This window comes from Patella vulgata, chromosome 5 (assembly GCF_932274485.2).
Source record: "Patella vulgata chromosome 5, xgPatVulg1.2, whole genome shotgun sequence".
NCBI lineage: Eukaryota > Metazoa > Mollusca > Gastropoda > Patellidae > Patella > Patella vulgata.
In genome coordinates this window covers 18,196,285-18,216,679 of record NC_065883.2, presented here as the reverse complement: position 1 = coordinate 18,216,679, position 20,395 = coordinate 18,196,285, and the positions used below count along the sequence as shown (strand labels likewise).

The following is a 20,395-nucleotide window of genomic DNA, read 5'->3' as shown; positions in this document are numbered from 1 at the left end:
TTGCTAACCAAAATGACAGTTGAATCTCTACCAGCGCTGAAATGTTTCAATTCCGTTCAGTATTTACAAAGTATTTACCATTCGCATCCTAATAAACAAGCCAGTGCCATCTATAAGCTCCACTAAAATATTTTGATGGGCCTCTTTATAATTTAATTGAATCCAATCCGCGAGATTACAACCGTTGATGCTTTGATACTGTTTTCTTAATTAAATCCGCCTTCAGTAGCCATGTTGGTGCAGAGTCTTAATTAAAAATAAATGTTAAAGAGGCTTTATTCAAGAGCTAAATCTGTCTGTTGCATGTCTTTCTTTAGGCCTTAAATGTTTTATAAATTATTAAATAGATATTTATTAACATGACAAGACCATAATCAACTTTCGATGCCATCGGATTAGAACGGTTCGGCCGTTTAATAATTTAACTTAAAAATGTAGTCTCGAATAACCAGCACCATGGTTACGGTAATAAAGAATCAGTGCACACATCTTTTCAGAACTACAAACATTGATAACTGCGCTCAGAATAAAGTAATTAGAATGAAATGTTTAATATATTCATTTTGCATGATCTATTTTTGAACTATTATAGCAAGAGCGGTCAGTTCTTTATCCAAATCTTGCAAAATGTATCTTTAAATAATGAATACGAGTATATTTAGCGTGGATACAGCTGTGAAAATTGGATATTATCGTAGAAATGAAAAGGAGTACGAGCGACTTTAATTTACATACTATTATGTTAATGGCAGGTGTTGTCATGAACAATAGTCATTTCTCATGGTGACTAAAATAACAAGGTTGTCAATAAAAAGAAATATATGTCTATGGGGACGACCTTAATGGAAATAATGACAAAATATGATGTCAATTACATAATCAGACGAAGTTAATCATGAAAAAAGACATTGGCAAAGTCATATTTAGACCTTCCTCCAGTTTTTAGCAAACAAAATGTTAACAAGAATCTTTTCCTTAATTATTACAAACCAAAGTAGTGGCATCAAGCTGTGCCCAATTTCCATCAACTCGGCATGCCAGATCCGTTATGAGACCAGTGTTTTTTTTTAAGTGTTTCAAATTATTAATGTTTTTGTATTCTCTGTTGAACATAATGCAAAATGATTTTTTCAGTAACACGGAATCCCATATCAGCCTTAACTCAGTAAAAAGCGAATGTAATTTACAAATTTACAAAAATGCTATGTTTTCGCTAAAAATAATCGACAACTTAAATTACTAATATGACTGCCATAATCAAAAATAAAAATATTTAAATAAAACTTTCAACTTAAATGCACAATTGTCTGACAGTGTTTTAATGTTTTTACTCATTAATTTACGTAAAATATAATCTAGCCTGACAATTTATAAGAGTATTTTTTCAGATTCCACACATACGGTAATCACACTCGACTTTTGAAAAGGTTAATTTCATTATGTTTTTATTTGTCTTTTATGCTAGGCTGGCTTGCTAGCCTGGAGGTCGGGTGTTCGATCCTTGCATTGGCCGAGAAAGTTCATCTGGATTTTCCGACGTGGTTTCCCCTTGTCAGTGGTGCAGAACGGGGGGCCTGACAAGGACAGCTTTCTAATCCTTCGGATGAGACGAAAAGCCGAGGTCCCGTGTATACATTGGAATGCACGTAAAAGATCCCTTGGCAGTTGGAATTCGATATAAGAGTAGGCGATAGTGCCGCTGCCCGGGCAAAATTTCCCTCGTAGCACACTGTATGGCGTATGCCCGTCTTTATTAGCCCAGTATAGGAGCAGAACAGTAGGACGTTAAACCCCATTTCATTTCATTTCATTTCTTTTATGCTAGGTTCCCACTGTCATGCGATGCGTTACGATATGACTGTTCATATATGATAAGACCTGATAGAATCACCACGATTACTCCATGATTAAAACCACGATGCCAATCGTAGCACGAATCGTAATAGTGGGCGGAGTGGGAGGAGTACGACTTTACACTTCAGATTTGACTCGGTACTCGATTTGGGCTAATTCGTTCATTGTATAATTAAGAAATTAATAGACTATTTAAAACCTGTCGATACTTGATTTGGTCCAATGTGTCCTTCGTAATTTATATATTGAACAGACTATTAAAAATCACGTTGACAGCTCCGTTTCAAGACCTCGCCAATGACGTCAGTGGGTGGAATCTGGACTAGCAACTAACGAAACAAACATCGGTATTTTTAAACTTGGCGGTGCCACTTTGAAACATTTTGTAGCATTGATGACGTCAATAACATCACCCGATAATTATTAAGTTTTTCAAATGAACAAAAATTGTGTGTAAAAGAGTTTTTTCTTTAGTTTATATGTAAAAAAATATTTGTCATTTTGTCGCTGAATTTATTTTTCGACATCCTCCGAATATAATGGCAACCCACACTCAAACTTAAACCATGTTTAATGCTCATGTAAGCGGTCTTGATTCGTGTCGGCCGTGCGTTCACAATTTTTTGTGGATGAGCAGGTTCGCTTCTGGTGTTGTCCGAGAAAGGTCATCGGGGATTTCTGGCAGGATTCCCCTTGTCAGCGGTGAAGGACGGAGGGCTTGGAAAGGAACAGTCGTTCGGATTGGACGAAAATAAACCAGGAAACAATGTATACGTTGGCATGCACATAAAAGAACCCCTTCGAATTTGAAATAAAAGTAGGCCGTAGTAGACCGGGGAAAATTTCCCCCATATCACACTGCTTGGTGTATGCCGGCCTTCATTATCCCGGTTGGTGCAGAAAAGTACACAATTTCAATTAATTTACATGCGGCTGATTAGGTCGACGTTTGGTGCAAGTATGCAAACTTCTGGGTTATACAGTTAGTCCCAACTCGGACTTAATGCCTAAATTACAATGTTCTAAAATTATAGTAATATAATAGGTCTAACCTGAAAAAAATATCAGAAATTCTCAATTAAACGCAAAACAAAATCGGACAATTAAATGTAAACTACACCAGTTTTGGAACCGGGGGCAAGAACTTTTCAAATTATAAATTGCGTTAATTATTTATAATGACTAAGAAACGGGGCCCAACCTTAACGGGAACGGTAATATACATGTACATGTTAACTTAAAGGAGCTAAGTCGCTAATATTTGGGGCCTAGAAATTGACACAAATGGGTCGCAACGCATACAATAATGTAATATGAATGCATATAAATTGATTTACATTCAATCGTTTCTGTTTTTACTGTAATTTCTAATCAGTTAGGTTCTGCGAAATAAGCCAGTATTCTCAATCGAATTTCAATCACTAGCGTCTTGTTATTCCAGTCTACGCCGATAGTATTTAGTGGGCATGCTCTCCAGATAAGAATATGATGTCACCGTTTGACATGACGTGTGGAATATGCCTAGCCTAGTTTTTCGAGTCCCTTATTACAAATAGTGCTGAAACGCATTATGGTACACGATTCGTGTACCAATTGTAAAATGTTTATTTTGTCTTTAAATATTGGATATCAGAATCTCATCTTTTCCGGGTAAGATCACATCATCAATATTGATTTAAACCGACAAATAAATCGGGTTTTCAATGTCGAAGATTTTGGATGATATTGAGTTAGAGACTTAGCTACTTTAATTTGATCTGATTCTAGGTTCCGATCAATCTAAAATAAATATACGGAACGAGATATATATTATGTGTCATGTGTTAAGTAAGCAATCAGGTGGAAGATTTCCCCACTTTAGAAAATTACCATCTGCCAAATTAGTGTACGCCCACAAGAACGAGGTTAATCTAGAAAAAAAGCCATTATCAATCCTAAAATTCAATGTAATATAAATTACTAGTTGTGTTATTTGGCATTGTACGGGTAGAGTTTATCTCCATTTAAACTGTCAGTTTCATCATTAATTACTGTCCCAAATAGAAAATAAATAGCACCATTAAAATTCTTGAAAATCACTGGTTATTATAGAGTTATTTTAAATTCTCAAGGGCGCAATTATCTTGTGCAAGGTGGATAACCCCCACGACCAAATATTGATAAAGGGTATTTTCTATCTTTGACTATAACGCGCTGTCAATTTCACCATTAGATACTGCACCAAATACAAAATAAATAGAACCATTAAGGTTATTTTAGTACCGGAAAAATATATTTTATTAACTAGGTCAGCAGTACGTGAAATGAAACGGGGATGAAACGTCCACAAAGTTTATCTCTCTCTTTTTTTTTATAAAATCCATTTGTATGCAAGGTGGGTCAATATTGCAAGTTTTCTCCATTGGATATCCTTGGAAGCGTGTTGTGTCAATAATTGTTCGTTTCATCATTAACAGCTGTACCAAATACAAAATAAATAGCACCATTGCGTATATTGGTATTCTAAAGTAATTTTAAAATGGATAAGTTCAACCGTTTGGTTTCCTACAGCAAACCCCACAAGCAACCCATATCCTTTATGTATAGATTTAATATCTGATTCTTTGCAGTGCTGGTGATCAACATCTTCGTAATTGCTTATTTGAATTCATATTCCGGCCCGAGAAATCCCTTTCTGGCCATTGCTGGATTGGCTTCTGATACTTGAACTTTTGAGGGAGTTTGTCTATTCTTCCCGTTCAATCAAATCTATCCCAAGTACAGCAACATGACAGCCCTCCAAACAGTATTGTTTACATTGTTTTTGATTTGATAGCCTCGTTTGTCACGCAATTAATTTTTCTGCAATATTCTTTTGTGCACTGGTTAATTGGGCATAATAATGTCGTGAGTCATGACGTAACGCTATGTAAACATATTTGGTCCAATTTGGAGCTCTGTTTTAAGAGTAATGCTTTTGTAACGCAGTTAGCTATTGGTTGTTAATCGGACCATTGACCAGTCATAATTTGGAACAGAAATATGCTTTCGTTAAAGCAGTGTTTAGTGGGATTAGGTATAATCAAACGAAACACTGCGAGGAGTATGATTTGGATTGTGGATACCGTTTGGCTCCAATATTACAATTAAATTTTTTCCCGATTTAAATATATTATTGTGTTAATTTCCTTATGCCTAGGTCCCACGGGTCAATATACAATAAGTATATATTTCAAGTCAAACAATTTTGTGCCACTAAATGGTTACTGGAATGATTTTTAAACCATATATTATGGAATAATTGGTATTTCACCCAACAATCACACTAAAACATTAATTAATATTATAACATATTTATTTTGACAATCTTAACTTTGACACATACGATCTGAATCCTTTCGATTTCGTATCTAATTCCCATACTTAACAATATTGTTAATAGTCAAGTCAATAACCATCCAAGCCATTTGTGCTAGACTATTTAAGATTAATATTCCATTTATTTGGAATTAAAAAGATTTTTAGACTGAAGACTTGATTGAAATCTTCCTACTTTGATCTGTAAATGGCAGATCAGACGACCATAAAGACGTGTCTTAATTTTCACAAAATTAACCTCAAGAGTCACGTTAGAAAGCTTATAGAATATAAAGCAAAAAAAAAAAAAAAAAAAAAAATGCACACTCGCTGTTATCTCTTAAACGCTGACGATTTTATTCTTTTAAAAGAGCTATAACCAGAAGTTTAGGGCCCAAGATCATGCACGATCAAAAGTACTGTAATTTACCAAATCGACCAATGCTAAGGTAATTCGAATGTAATTATTTAAATGGTTTTGGCAAAGATTAAAAATTGCACAAAAAGTGGAATACTTCATTTAAACAAATCTGAAAAAGTACAATCTTGACATTATGGCCACTTGACAAATAAGGTTTAAAGCTAGGAGTCTACGACAACATGCTTGCAATTTTTCAAGCGGTTAAGGAGAAGATGTCAATTTAAGATGTTCACTCCGATTTAGAACAAGTCCGATAGTACAGATTATCTATTGTGTCTAAGCATAAAATGTTCACGATCAAATTCAGTCAAGGTTTTGAAGTACCTGGTAGTGAAATTATACACTAAGTATCATTACTTTCCATTAATTAGAATCAAAGTTATTTTGTCCCAAATCATCGACCAATGAAATTGCTTAGCTCTGCTTAGCTTTAGTGGGAAATGTTAATCATTGAACTAAGTCACGACAAGTTTAAACATTCTACCTTAATTAAAAGCAGAGCTGTTATGTTTCAAAAGCTTGACCTATCTACATTGCTTATCGCTACTTAGCCTAAGCAGACAATTCTCATCATCGAACTTAGTCAAGGTATTGATATAATGAAACTATACTCGGAATTTCATCGCTTTCACCCAATTAGATCCAAAGTTGTCGTGTTCCAAAGTCTGAACCAATCAAATTGCTAATCTCTGCTAATCCTTGGTGGAAAATGCGTGATCCACCTAAAAGATTCTACTCTCGGGTAAAAGTATATGGAAAGTGAGGTTTTTAGAAAGAAAAAACTAATTTCATCTTAGCGCTTTCACCCAGAAAGAAAAAACTAATTTCATCTTAGCTAGCGCTTTCACCCAAGATGAAATTATATATATATACACACACAGTATGATAACAACATTGATTGAAACGGACGAATACCGAATTCTAATTTGTGTTTTTCATTTTGAATATATGATATTAAGTTAGAATTATTCGTACTTTAAAGATGATTAACTAAAACTAGATGTTATTTTTGGTCCCTTTTACGCCATTAACATGATTTTGAATTTAACCGGCTATTTAACGTTTAAAGTTACATGAATAAAATTAAAATCTAATTTCAGTTTCCTTTCTTTTATGTTTTCTGATTTTTCGCTCGAATTGGTAATTTAATCAACTTTCTATCATCACGATATTTTGTTAGAAACAGTAACATTTGAATAAACAAGCGGTTACTATGCAAGATACGCCCCCATTTTGCAAGAGGTGGACAGTGAACGAGCTAAAAAAAATAATGTGATCTTTTGTAGAATCAGGCGCCATTATCCAGGAAGTTACTGTCCGATATCTTTGGGTTCTAAACACACATTTCAAGTTTCATTCAAATCGGAAAAAATTGTGACCACAACCTTGGTATTACATACTTTTATACTGTTTGCATACAAAGAGCGGCCATTTTGTCGGGCACTTTCGATTGGATTTTCACCATCATTAAGGTATAACGGTGATATAATTAAACGGTTTTTAAATTTGAATACAAATTGTGACCTCTAAAGGACCCACAAGTTAAAATCGTGAGTTTTTCGTACAATCAGGGGCCATAATCCAGAAAGTGACAGACCAATATGCGCGACTATCGAAAGTGTCCGAGATGTTTGTGATATAAACATAAATGTAAATTTTCATCAACATCGGATCAAAATTATAGCCTCTAGAGGGTACACAACCTTGATATGCCATACTTTTACACTATTTGCGTATGGGGAGCGGCCATTTTGGTGGGCAGTTTCGGTCTGATTTTCACGATATTCGAACTCAATCATCATTATGGTGTAACAGTGATATATTGGAACGATTCTATTAAATCGGATAAAAAGTGTGACCTCTAGGGAGACCCCAAGATAAAAAGGCGATTTTTCGTGCAATCAGTCAAGTTTCGTCAAAATTGGATAAGACTTGTGACCTGTAGAGTGTCCACAAACAATTTGTGGACGGACGGACGAGGGCGACGAAAATATAATTAGAACAGTCGTTTATTTTTAATAAACAATCTTTAGTCTCTAATAAATCGGTAATGACGGAGAAGGGGTGGCCTAACTTGATATCTAGTCAAAGGGGCGTTAAACGCTCAGTGTTAATCCCAGGCCCATCGGAACGAAATTCATATTGGGGTTGCTTTTAGCGTGGCAAGCCAAATAGCCCAGGCAGTTGCTGCAATAGAAGGTGGGTCTAGACGTATAACCCCCCCCCCCCAATAAAATAGTCCCAGTCCGAAAACCGTGTCTAAATGGGTCAAACTGAACGAAATCCAAAATGGCCACTGTTTACGGCTTGAAAATTCCAACTTCCACCTATGATCGAGTTTAGTATCAAAATATACGTTTTTGGAGTAGCTGAATTCATTTCCATACAAGGTTTTGTGTTTTGGGTGGGGGTCATGATTGTAGCCAGTTTGGGCGAGGAAATTAGAATTTTACATCAGGTCTCATACATGGTTACAAATCTGGCAAAAAAATTATCGGAATCTGCTTCAAAACGGCACAGATTGTCACGGGACTTCACCATGTAATGTTTTCTTGAATGGTTGCTGTTGGTGGCCTTTAAGGACCCGGGTCATCGCCTAGGCTCCCTCTCCCATGCTTAAATTCCGCAGCCAACTTCTTTACTGTGGAAAAGTAAGGAACATCCTACCCTAAAGTGCTACCATGTCGGCATATATATGTGTTTAGGGTTAATCCTTTCAGTTGCAGGTACTTGATGACTGCCCTATAGCCTTTTTGTCCATTTCTGGTGATTTCAATAAGTAGCTTCTCAAGATGGTCTTGTACGAAGACAATAATAACAATACAGATGCAGTTCTTATATCAATGATTCATTCAATGATTTTACTTGTTGGTGGCTAAAGTTTGTTTCAACATAATTGGTCTGCCTTTTACAGATTTAGACCATTTTTAGCCAGCTGCCATAGTTCATACTAAATTTCCTCCTATATTGACCCAGGGGAACCGATTAATCACCAAAATGAGGAAGTGTGTCGAATATGGCATATTTTGACACGAAATGTGATCATTTTGTAAAATTCGAATTTTCCCGCCCAAACTGACCACCATCTTGAATTATTCCCCAATATTGACTTCGTGGTATAAGTAATCACCAAAGTTGGTATGGAATAGACTCCGCTACCCCGAAAGTTTATATTGTTTTTTTTATAAACCAAACTCGATCCTATTATGATAATTGGAAACCAAGTGTCATTTTCCAGCAAATACTGACGGCTATGTTGGATTTTGGTCAATTTGAACATGGAATTCAGTTTGTGGATTGTGGATCAGCCATTTTTAATTACCCTCCTCAGTAATGTAAATACCCAACGCTTGGCACCTAAATGGTTCCACGATAAAATGGAAGGGTTTGGCTTACCTTGCGTTTATTTTCCTCATGTCGCCGACTATGTTCTTTACGGCCCAATGACGGTAGTCGCTTGATACTTATTGGTTGTAGTAGACAAATGGCTATTTTAACACAAGTTGTTAGAATAAGAAACGCAGGAATGAGGTACACTGCCAAAAATAAGAATATAAAAAATCCTCGTCTGAACCTCCCAGATCCCCAGGCTTCCGGTCCGTACATAGCAATGTCTATCTCGTCAAATCTGTCATTACAGATTTGGCGCGAAATTCGGCCCAGTTCACTTTCTATTACAAAACCATAACTGCTACAATATGTATATGGTGAAGCAAGTATTATAGGTATTATCCATGTTACAGCTATAATCTTCCTGGTTCTAGATTTACTGTTTATCTTCATAGCAGACAATGGGTGAACAATGGCGTAGTACCTGAAAATATAACGAAAGTCTATTAAAATGAGTTGCACCAAACACCATTTATTGCTCTTGCTTAATTTTTAGTTCAAGAACTATCTACTGAGAACTATCTACTTTAAAAATAGATGCCCCAAACTGCCGTCATGTTTAGGAGATAACACCTCCTGTTTCGCATTTAGAGGGGTGTTATTGTCCAATATTGTCTAATGTAAAATCTCAGGACATGTCTATTGAAAAATCACACCTCTCTTAATGCGAAACAGGAGGTGTTTATCGACATTGTAACATGCTATTTTTTTAGGATTTTAAAAGAACTTATTTTATTGTGTAAACTTCAAACTTCGTGAAACTGCAAATCGGTTACCAGAGCGCGAGCTGGCCTTTCTTCTTCGACCGCCGCGACAATGGCGACTACACATTCCTCAGAGATCAGCAATCGGATAACCTCGGCGGACTACAGTTTATGCCGAGGTGTGCCGAATTAGTGGTCGAATCCATGCCAAGATAAATTCAATTTTAAAATGCTCGAGTCTCGAGTCGCTGGTAAATAAATTATGAAACACAATTTTATTAGTCTTAGTGTGGTGTTTTTTGATCCACGCTGCATCTTCGAAAACTCTAACATCGCTCAGAATAAAGTAAATTGAATGAAATTTGTTGTAATATATTCACTATTATAGCCGAATAAAAACCAAGTTGTTTGCTTATATAGCGCCGTATAAATAGGCATTAGTACATAAACAGAACGTCTAATGCCTCTTGTATAGCAGGGTAAGGGGGCATCGCAGTATTCTTCGTTTCCCCTTTCGAGGATTATGAATGTGCTCTTCCTTTATTGCACTTGAATAGAGCCGCATTGACATTCTGTATCCCATCCGGACAACAGGCGAGATGACATGAGCTAATTAGGTTATGGCCTGTTCTTGTTCCATTCCATTAGTCAAAATCGTATGTTGCCATTTAGATGTCGTCTGAATACTTGAACAAGGAGGAAGATACCCGTCCTGTTATCCACTAATGACTTCATAAAAATACCCCCAAAACAATACATGTAACAGCAAGGAACCACGGAAGCTGAATACTTCCGCGTTTACATGTCTGTAAACAACATGTCCTTATTACGTACCGTCCTTTGATAATGTCGTGAAATTCAGATAAATTACAGGTCGATTGTTAACATTTTAAAATTAATTATTTGTCGGTAAACAATATGTCCTTATTGCGTATCATCGTGAAATTAAGGAAGATTATAGGTCGATTGTTAACATTTTAAAATTAATGACCTCACGAAAACCAGAAAAACATACAGCAAGGAACCACGGAGCTGATTTCGACCGTTTTTACTTGTCGGTAAACAATATGTCCTTATTGCGTATCATTTTAAAATTAATGACTTCATGAAACCCAGAAATATATAGGCCTACAGTAAGAAACCACGGGGGCTCAATCTGTCCTATAGCATTCTTTAATAATGTCGTGAAATGGAGGAAGATTACATTCTAAAATTATAAAATAACATAAAAAATGACTTGAAAGAATGTCATTACGTTATAATTAAAATATTAATACCGAGAAAGCGATGGTTTTAATGGAAAATGTTTTATAATCATTACTATGTTTAAGAATGCCTCGAGATAAACGTCTTTGTTCTTGGTTTATCTAATTTGGATTATTAATAGGACAAAATCTATACGACAAATCTTTAATAATTTTTTAATAATTTAAAGAAGTGCAAGTAAACAATTTGGTATATCAATCACAAAAATGTGAGGGCATGGCTTATTAAACTTGTGGTTTGTTATATTAGCCAAGATATAATTAAAACGCCGGGAAGCAGCGAGATAACAGAGGTATTGTGGGAAGTTGTTCCTGCGCACGCGTCTGATTTGTGGACATGTTTATCCAGACGCAAGACAATTGCTAGTTAATAATCTCGTGCCCCAATCCACCGGAAACACCGAGACCTTGGTGGATTCTTGAAAACGTATCGCATAGGTTCAGATCGTTACTTGAAAATAGAATAACGAGTTCCAAGAGAATTTCACGCAAAAGTTTTACTCACGGGCAGAACATTAAAGGACAATATTGGGGTCAGTCATTATTACATATGTGATAGAACTGGTTAAATACATTCCAAATATAATTTTAACACAGAGATCATTGCTACGGGAGACGTGTAACAAGCACGTGAAGAAACGGGAAGTGACGCCAAACATGACAAACACGAGTTGTCCTTCTGTATAACAGACTGAAGTAACGAGCGGTAACAGACAAACGATCGAATTTCATTTCACTGATAATTCCGTTGAGTTTGAAAAGTTATTATATGGGACGGTGAGAGGGTATCTCACAATTCAAAAATAGAATTGGCTGTCACTAGATAAGGGACACGAGAAAAAGTAGAAAAATCCCGTGCATTCCCCCGTTTTTATTCATTCTGCTGTTAATAAAAACATAGTAATGCACGGACTTTTTCTAATTTGTTCGTTATCTTTTATCTACTGACAGCCAATTCTTTTTTTGAATTGTCAGATATCCTCTCATCGTCAGATATAACAACTTTTCATCTTCAACGGAATTATCAGTGAAATGAAATTCGATCGTTCGTCTGTTACCGCTCATTACTTCAGTCAAGTATATAGAAGGACAACTCATGTTTGTCATGTTTGACGTCACTTCCCGTTTCTTCACGTGCTTGTTAGACATCTCCCGTAGCAATGATCTCTGTGTTAAAATTATATTTGGGATGTATTTAACGAGCTCTATCACATATTTTATAATGACTGACACAAATATTGTCCTTTAACATGACTCACCGAGTGCATTTCCGCCAATTTGGTATGTTCCGGATGACAATGGAGTAGCTTCATATATAATAACAGTGTGGGGGTTGCCGCTGGGTAGAGTGGGATTTTCATGACAAAAACTAGCTTAGTTAAAGGCATACAGTAGATTATATATGATCTAAGCTAAACGTTGAAGGAATTAGGTTAAAGGAGCTAAATCGCTAACATTTTGAACCTAGAAATTGACAAAAGTGGGTCGCAACGCATATAATACTGTAATATGAATGTATATAAACTGATTTACATTCAATGGTTTCCGTTTTTACTCCAATTTCAAATCAGTTATGTTCGGCGAAATAAGCCAGCAGTCTCAAGCGAGTGCAAATTTCTAGCGTCTGGTTATTCCAGTCTACATACGCCGTTTGATTTGGTGCAATGTGTCTAGCCGCGTCCCTCGAGTCTCTTGATACAACTGGGGCTGAAGCGCATTATGGTACACGATTCGCGTACCAATGGTAAAATGTTTATTTTGTCTTAAATATTGGATATCAAATACCCATCTTTTTCCGGCAAGATCACAACATGAATGTTGATTTAATTTGACAAATAAATCGTGTTTTCAATGTTGAAGATTTTGGATGATATTGGGTTAGAGACTTGGCCCCTTTAAGTAATACAAATCATCGGTCGATGTTTTTTTGTATAAATGTAATAGTTAAAGATGCCTTCCCACGTACAAACTGTGAAGTTGTATGATACATTTGGATTAAACACATATTCAAACTATTTTTTCCTGTCAAAAGATTGCTTAAAATCCAGCTTGAAATCGCAACAAACTACCCAAGCTGTAAAAATCTATTATAAGGATACTTGTTTGTTAGATTGGATTGGTCTTTACTCGCTGTCCATTTACCCCAAATTATCGAAGTAAATTCCAAGATTATGATGCTCCGCGAACTTCCTTGCCCACCGTTTAATAGCAGAATCTATAGTCTATCAATGTTCTCACAACCGTTAGCTATTCGGTTGACAAAACCAATCGCTCCATACATCATTCGAGCAGACAACAAGCCAACATGTTGCCAGTTAATACCCACCATTACATTTTTGTCCCGTGGGCGCCTCATTTGTGAATCAAGTATTTGTTTAATATGATTGGGTGTCTCAACTTTCCATACATACCAAATATGCCATACGTTAATTGGAGATAACTACCTCATAAATACTTTCGTGTAAATCCATCTTTAATTCACAAGTTTTTAACAATAATAGGTGGTGGCCAACGGCTCTGTTTTGAACGCACCTCTTTAAAGATGCAATGATCTTATTTAGTTGCTCTCAAAAACGAGATCGACTGATGTCCTGAAGATAATCGTTTTCTAAATTCAACGACAACTGAACTTCGGCTTTCATGGCCCGATATTATTGAACATTATTAACTAGTTTGTTTACAGATACAAAAGTCATTGTAAAATCAAGCAGTCCTTTATTCAGTGTGCTTAATTCGTTATTCATATTCCTTAATTTTTCATTTGCTGTCGTATTTCGACATTTGTATCTTAAAATTAACATGTGTATCTTAAAATTAACTTGTGTATCTAAGAAGTAACATTTGTATGTTTAAAATAATATCTGTTTTCCAAAGCAGACATTTGTCTTATCAGATTTGTAAATTGTATTTTTGTTTAAACATGCATTAAGCAAGAACTAAATCAGCTTATTGCAGATCTTTCGTTAGGCCTGAAATGTTATCTAAATTATTGATTAGACATTTATTAACATACCATGACCATAATCAACTCTCGATGCCATCGGATACCTGTGATATTTAGTGGATTTGAATAAGTTTTGCGGTGGATGAAATATCCGTAAAATGGATATTTGAGACTTTGTTTATTATCGCAACAACGGTAGTAATAACGATCGAGGCTAGCCTAAAACTGAATCGCTAATATCTAGGTTCAGACTGAAGGACTGAAGCAATTTGAAATTTTTAGCATTTTTTTTTATTATCTATTTATTTTTAAAACTAATATAGCGAGAACTGTCAGCACTTTATCTAATATTACCTAATGCTCTTTTCATTTAATTGTATTTTAATATAAAAATAAAAAATTATTTTATATAAAAATAAAATTTATTTTATAAAATTAAAAAATTACATTTACATTAAATTGATTAAAACCCCCTCACACGGGCGTCAATTACCCTGGCGACGGGTGATCCGTCTTCACTAGCCCAGGCGGTGCAGTAAAGCCGGAAGTTAAACCCCATCTTTATTTCATTCCTCGTCGAGTAGTTTTTGGCCGTCAGTTGCTGTTTACTTCTTTCTGCTTTGTTCCGTAACAACCGACTTTCTACTTTTACGACACTTCCGGGAGTTACATATCAGTTTCTAGACAAACGAACCGGCCATTCATAGCTTATCTTGGAAACGGAAGCAACGTTCTTAAGCTAATTAAATATATTTACATTGTAATGAATGTGAAGCAGAAACAACAACTATTCCTTTTTTGGAGTTGGCTGGATAGGTAAACATCCATGCCAACTGTACGGAAGACCATAAGGGTTATACTATTTGCGTAAGGAGTAGTGGCCATGTTGACGGGTGGTTTGGGACCAGTTTTCACGAAACTCGAACTCAAGTACTCGAGATATTTGGGATGTACACAACTTTTTTAAGTATCGTCAATATCTGACGGACAGGGGCGACAGCATAGTATGTTCATATGAAAATGTGGGCATATAAAAATGCAATTAATTTGGTAGAAAATAGGCCACAAGAGCAACAACCATCGCTTCTTAAAAATTAAGTTATCTAAAACGTCACTTTGCAAATCTTTGAAATGGAATACGTTTATCAAGAAATACAAATCAAAGTAACTTTAAACATACATTATGCAAGAGCTAAATCTGATTATTGCAAGTCTTAATTTAGGCTTCAGATGTTATAGAACTTATAAATTAGATCTTTATTTAAACAACAAGCCCAGAATCAACTCTGTAGGCCCACGGATGGCTCGGCTACAGCTTGGATTTAAATAGGATTTCACTGATTGATTAAATCAAAAATGGCGCCCCATGCGGAGATTATTAACCGTTACGTCGACGTCATCAGTTAGATCGAGGCTAAATGATAGAGTGTACGAAGCGAGGCCGCTGTTGAGCCTTGATATTATGTTCAGTTGTGGTTTAAATGAGAGTTTGGATGTTGGTAATAAACGCTCTTTTGTCACTGCGTTTACAGAAAAATTACGGAAATTGATAAACATCGCAGCTAACATCACCCCAGTTGAATTGCAGGCCCATTGGATCACTGTAGTGTTTCCTATTTCAGTAATTGTCTGCTTCGGGAGTCACGTAGTCACGTTACAGTACAAGAGTACACGCAGGCTAACAAGATGTCGGCTATAATTATGCCTCGTTGATTTGGTCCATTCCTTTCAAACTTTCGCTTCTTATCTATAGTAAAAATAAATGTGATACGAATTTAACTGCAACCCCGTCTCAAGCCATTGAAAACGTTACTTGATAATCGAGATTATGTAGTTGAAGGTGAAGATATATTTGACAACCATTTCTAGTCAAATATTACAACGATGATAACTTTGTTCAGAATAAAGTACTTTGACTGAAATTTTCAATATATTCTTCTTTCATCGTCTACTTTTGAACTGTTATAGCAAGAATGGCCAACTCTCTATAAAAAATCTTCCATAATGTATCTTTAAGTGGTACTTTTATTAACCCATTTAGCTTAAAACAGCTGCCTAACCATGCCGAAGGCGTGCAATCCAAGACTGCGTTTTATAGAATACAAAAAAAAAAACCCAAAAAACCACTTTAAACCACGGTTGCCCCCAGCTGTACACAACACTTCAGATAAAACCCCAGAACATTTTATTAAAGTATCACAAAGTGAATTAAATGTTTTGGAAAATAACACATACATACACCTTTGAAGTTAATGTGCACCGCAGGTAAATTCCTTCGTTATTAGTATGTATGTTGTTAGTTGAATGAATACTGTTCGTGTTCGCTAGCATATTTGAATGTCCTACCGATGCTAGTATTATGAAGAGATTGTCTGGCGATGCTGCTGTGTATTATGTATGTAAATTCCTTCGTTATTAGTATGTTGTTAGTTGAATGAATACTGTTCGTGTTCGCTAGTATATCTGAATGTCCTACCGATATTGATATATGAAAACTGCTAATATTGTAAAGAGATTGTCTGCAGATGCTGCTGTGTAGTATGTATGTAGCTATCCCCGTGACCTGCGAGTGTCGGCTACTGGCCAAGAGATAAATGAATGAAATGAAATGAAATGGGGTTTAACGTCTTACTGTTCTGCTCCTAACCTGGGCTAATGAAGACGGGCATACGCGATACAGTGTGCTATGAGGGAAATTTTGCCCGGGCAGCGGCACTACGGCCTACTCTTATATCGAATTCCAACTGCCAAGGAATCTTTTACGTGCACGCCAATGTGTACACGGGACCTCGGTTTTTCGTCCCATCCGAACGACTAGACAGCTTTCCTTGTCAGCCCCTCCGTCCTGCATCACTGACAAGGGAGAACCACGCCGGAAAATCTGGATGAACTTTCTCGGCCAATGCAGGGATCGAAAGATAAATGAATACCACAAATATCTGCTGGGAGTGTCTTAACTGATTGAGTAACGAGGTAAGAAGTACCAGAACTAAAATGAAGTGGAAATCAAATGAGGTTTAACGTCAGGACTAATAAAGACGGGCATATGTCCTTCCTCATTTAGTTCACTTTCCACTCGTATGATAATATATCCCTGTAGTAAAACCTTGTTCACAACCCCCTGGGGCTCACGGTTGCTAAGTGGGTAAGACGCTGGCTCACTAGCCTGTAGGTCGGGTGTTCGATCCCTGCATTGGCCGAGAAAGTTCATCTAGATTTTCCGGCGTGGTTCTCCCTTGGCAGTGATGCAGGTCGGAGGGCCTGACAAGGAAAGCTGTCTAGTCGTTCGGATGGGACGAAAAACCGAGATCCCGTGTACATATTGGCGTACACGTAGAAGATCCCTTGACAGTTGGAATTCGATGTAAGTGTGGGCCGTAGTGCCGCTGTCCGGGCAAAATTTCTCTCATAGCACACTGTATGGCGTATGCCCGTCTTCATTAGCCCAGTCGGAGCAGAACAGTAGGACGTTAAACCCCATTTCATTTCATTACCCATAACCCGCTGTACGTGCTTTGACACGCACGAGTCCTGGGGTTTGGTAGTCCACAGACCAGCCGCAAGAAACGAAGTGAAAGTCTGCACTGCCGGTCTACGATCTTCTACAGTGCCGAACACACGCACGTGATGCGTAAGTCTCACGCACGGGTTTACTAAAAATCCCCCCCCCCCTTGAACTGTCCGTAGTAGCACGTACGGCGGATTGTTAGGTAGGCTTTAAATCCCGTTTCATTTCACGATCCAATTCGTCTATTGTCAAACTAATCGGAGAGAGAGAGGGGGGGGGGGAGTTTAATTGCACTCGACACAAACTAGGTTCAATTTTATTTCAATAATTCGCTTGCGCGTACGTATGGGTCTGTAGCAGTTGGAGGAAACCGGAGGACCCGGAGAAAACCCACGACGTTGGACAGTCGACCTACTCCTTGTCACGTACAACCGGGGAATCGAAACCACGCCAGTGGACTCAATGAAAGACCTAATGATACAACGCGCACGCGCTAACCATTCGGAACCCACCCACCACCAGTTAAGAGCAAAAGAACCCATAATTCTTACGTGGGCATAGATAATTTATTCTCTGTCGATTTCATCAACACTAAATTATTTAGTGTAAATACTCGTATATTAAGTTACACGTACTGGCTCGGAAAAAATATTTGATTACATAGTGAATAAATAGATATTATGCAAATGAGCGGATGGGAGTTTGTTAACATTAACCGTGTATTTGCATAAACCAATTCCCATGTGTGCAACAGGTGGGTGTATGTATAAGCAGTTTTAAAATCAGTGATCTACTGGCATCCTAGCTTTTTTTTCAAACATATCTTTCCAGCTCTCCTTAGATTTAATGTGTACGTATTCTACTGGCAAACGTGTCCGTCGTCCGCCAACAAGTCCCTGACTATATTAAATGAGTGAATGGGTTCTTTAAAAAGTGCGCCAATCTGAAATACGACAATACCCATGGTCTATCATCACATTCAAATACTCTTCATTCAGAACGGCACTTACAAGCTAGACCACTTAACGGCGTTCTTCCACTAACAATCCGTCTACATGAGTAACAAAGTAATAACTACCTGTAAATGGCAAGTACATGATAGGCTCCACAATTTACAACTACATTTAAATACATATAGTATAATAATAACATTTATCCGAATTTGAACACATCGTGTACAATTGTAAATTACATGGAATACAAATGGGTTTTGTTTTATGAACGAAAAGATTGGAACCTTATCGATGTGTTTTTGTCTTTCAAATTGTTGTATTTTTTCAAATATGACTGAGCGTAAGTTCAACTGGACAACATCTTATTAATATGCCACTGTCCGACTATAATTAACGAATGTAATGACATCAAGCCTTTCATTTTTTTAAAATATATTGTATAATTATCCATCCATTATTTTTAATCTGTTGTATATGACTTTTATTATTATTATTAAAAAATGAAGTTTGTGAAATATCTCGAGTTTATCCCTGCTAAATATGGTGGAGATGACTGGTAACGATCCCGGTATTAAGAGGTTGTTATTATCCGGTGCTTAGCACTGTTAAATATACACTGCATTATAAACGTGAAATGGGAAAAAGACTACAATTTAAATCTAAAGCTATCAATTTAGATTATTCGTAGCCATTTTTTGCCAACATAGAACACCGTTACTAAAGAAACAAAATGAAATTATAAAGAGTTAACGTCCTACTGTTCTGCACCGACTGGGCTAATGAAGACAGGGCTAATAACATCAGAATTTAGTACATTGTAAAAGGGAAGCTGTAACACATGTGATATTTTACTATACTATGGAACAAATAATATAAATAATTGGGACTCAATTTTAACCACAAACAGTCGGCTTATGCCAGATCATGATCCATACAAACTATGTAAACTATATCGAGACAAACAAAGCATATTGGACGTAAATACAGCCGATGTACAGACTCATATTTGATTGTTTTACGAAACTGGGAGACGATTAGCAAAGAACCCTTGAGATTGATCGAGTGACCTTAATGTTATATATTTCAAATTGGTGTGAATCAAAGGAGAGAATAATCTACTTGAATTAGATCGTGATCAAAATAATCAATCATGGTGTTCACAAGAATATTATTACAATAAAAGTTAGACTGGAAAAAACCGGAAGGAGCATGAACTTGTCCAATTAAACCTGATACGAGTAGACCACGCATAATTATTGAAATGTATTTTTGTTTTCAATGTTACGATTTCAAATAATTTAACCGTGCAATTCGACTAAAATACTGTTATTAATATTCAAATCTCTGTTGTTGTTCATCCAATATTTTTCACAAGTTTTCAAAGTACGGTACACCAAAGTGAGAATGGTGCTTAAATTTAACACATAACCGATTCGTATATTGCTAGAAGCGAAGACACTATGCATACCCTAATCGGAAATTTCTGGACAAAGATAGCAATCGGCCATACCCAGGCACAATTACTCAACTCGTGTAAAAACTTAAAGGGACTATCCCGATTTGAACAGAGTCTACGAAATAAAAGTCTGAGTACGTATGAAATTTAAACGCCAAAATATAGAGGAATGTTGTATATACCCCTTCTTAAAATTTTAGCTCAAAATATTGAGTCGTTTGGACGTGAACTTAAAAACTGCTTATCCGAACACGTAACCCTTTTAAGATTTCGGGTCAGTTTTTCGACGGGTGACCTGATAATCGATTCCCGTTCCTTTTGAGGTTTATACAGTGAATGACCCATGTACTATACTTGATAACGAAAGGTAAATTTCACCGACACATTATTTTTATAAAATAAAAGTCTTGGTTTTATCCAGACACCGCATAATACAGCTTGGGACACCCATCTTTTCCAAGATGAAGACTGACGGATTTAAGTTGCTCGGCCCTAAGGTAGAGGCTTTTATGGGATTTTAACCCAAAATTAAGCAGTTTTATTCTCCAAAATATTATCGGGATT

The 20,395-nt window shown here is 36.5% G+C and overlaps 1 protein-coding gene across 1 annotated transcript in view; it reads right to left on the bottom strand.

The window, feature by feature from the left end:
- LOC130012879 (allatostatin-A receptor-like) overlaps window positions 1–20,395 on the bottom strand; it is a 100,326-nt gene that overhangs the window by 19,521 nt on the left and 60,410 nt on the right. Inside the window, exon 2 of the mRNA XM_056100939.1 lies at window positions 9,008–9,425. Coding sequence (XP_055956914.1) covers window positions 9,008–9,425 — 418 coding nt within the window. The remainder of the gene's footprint in view (window positions 1–9,007; window positions 9,426–20,395) is intronic.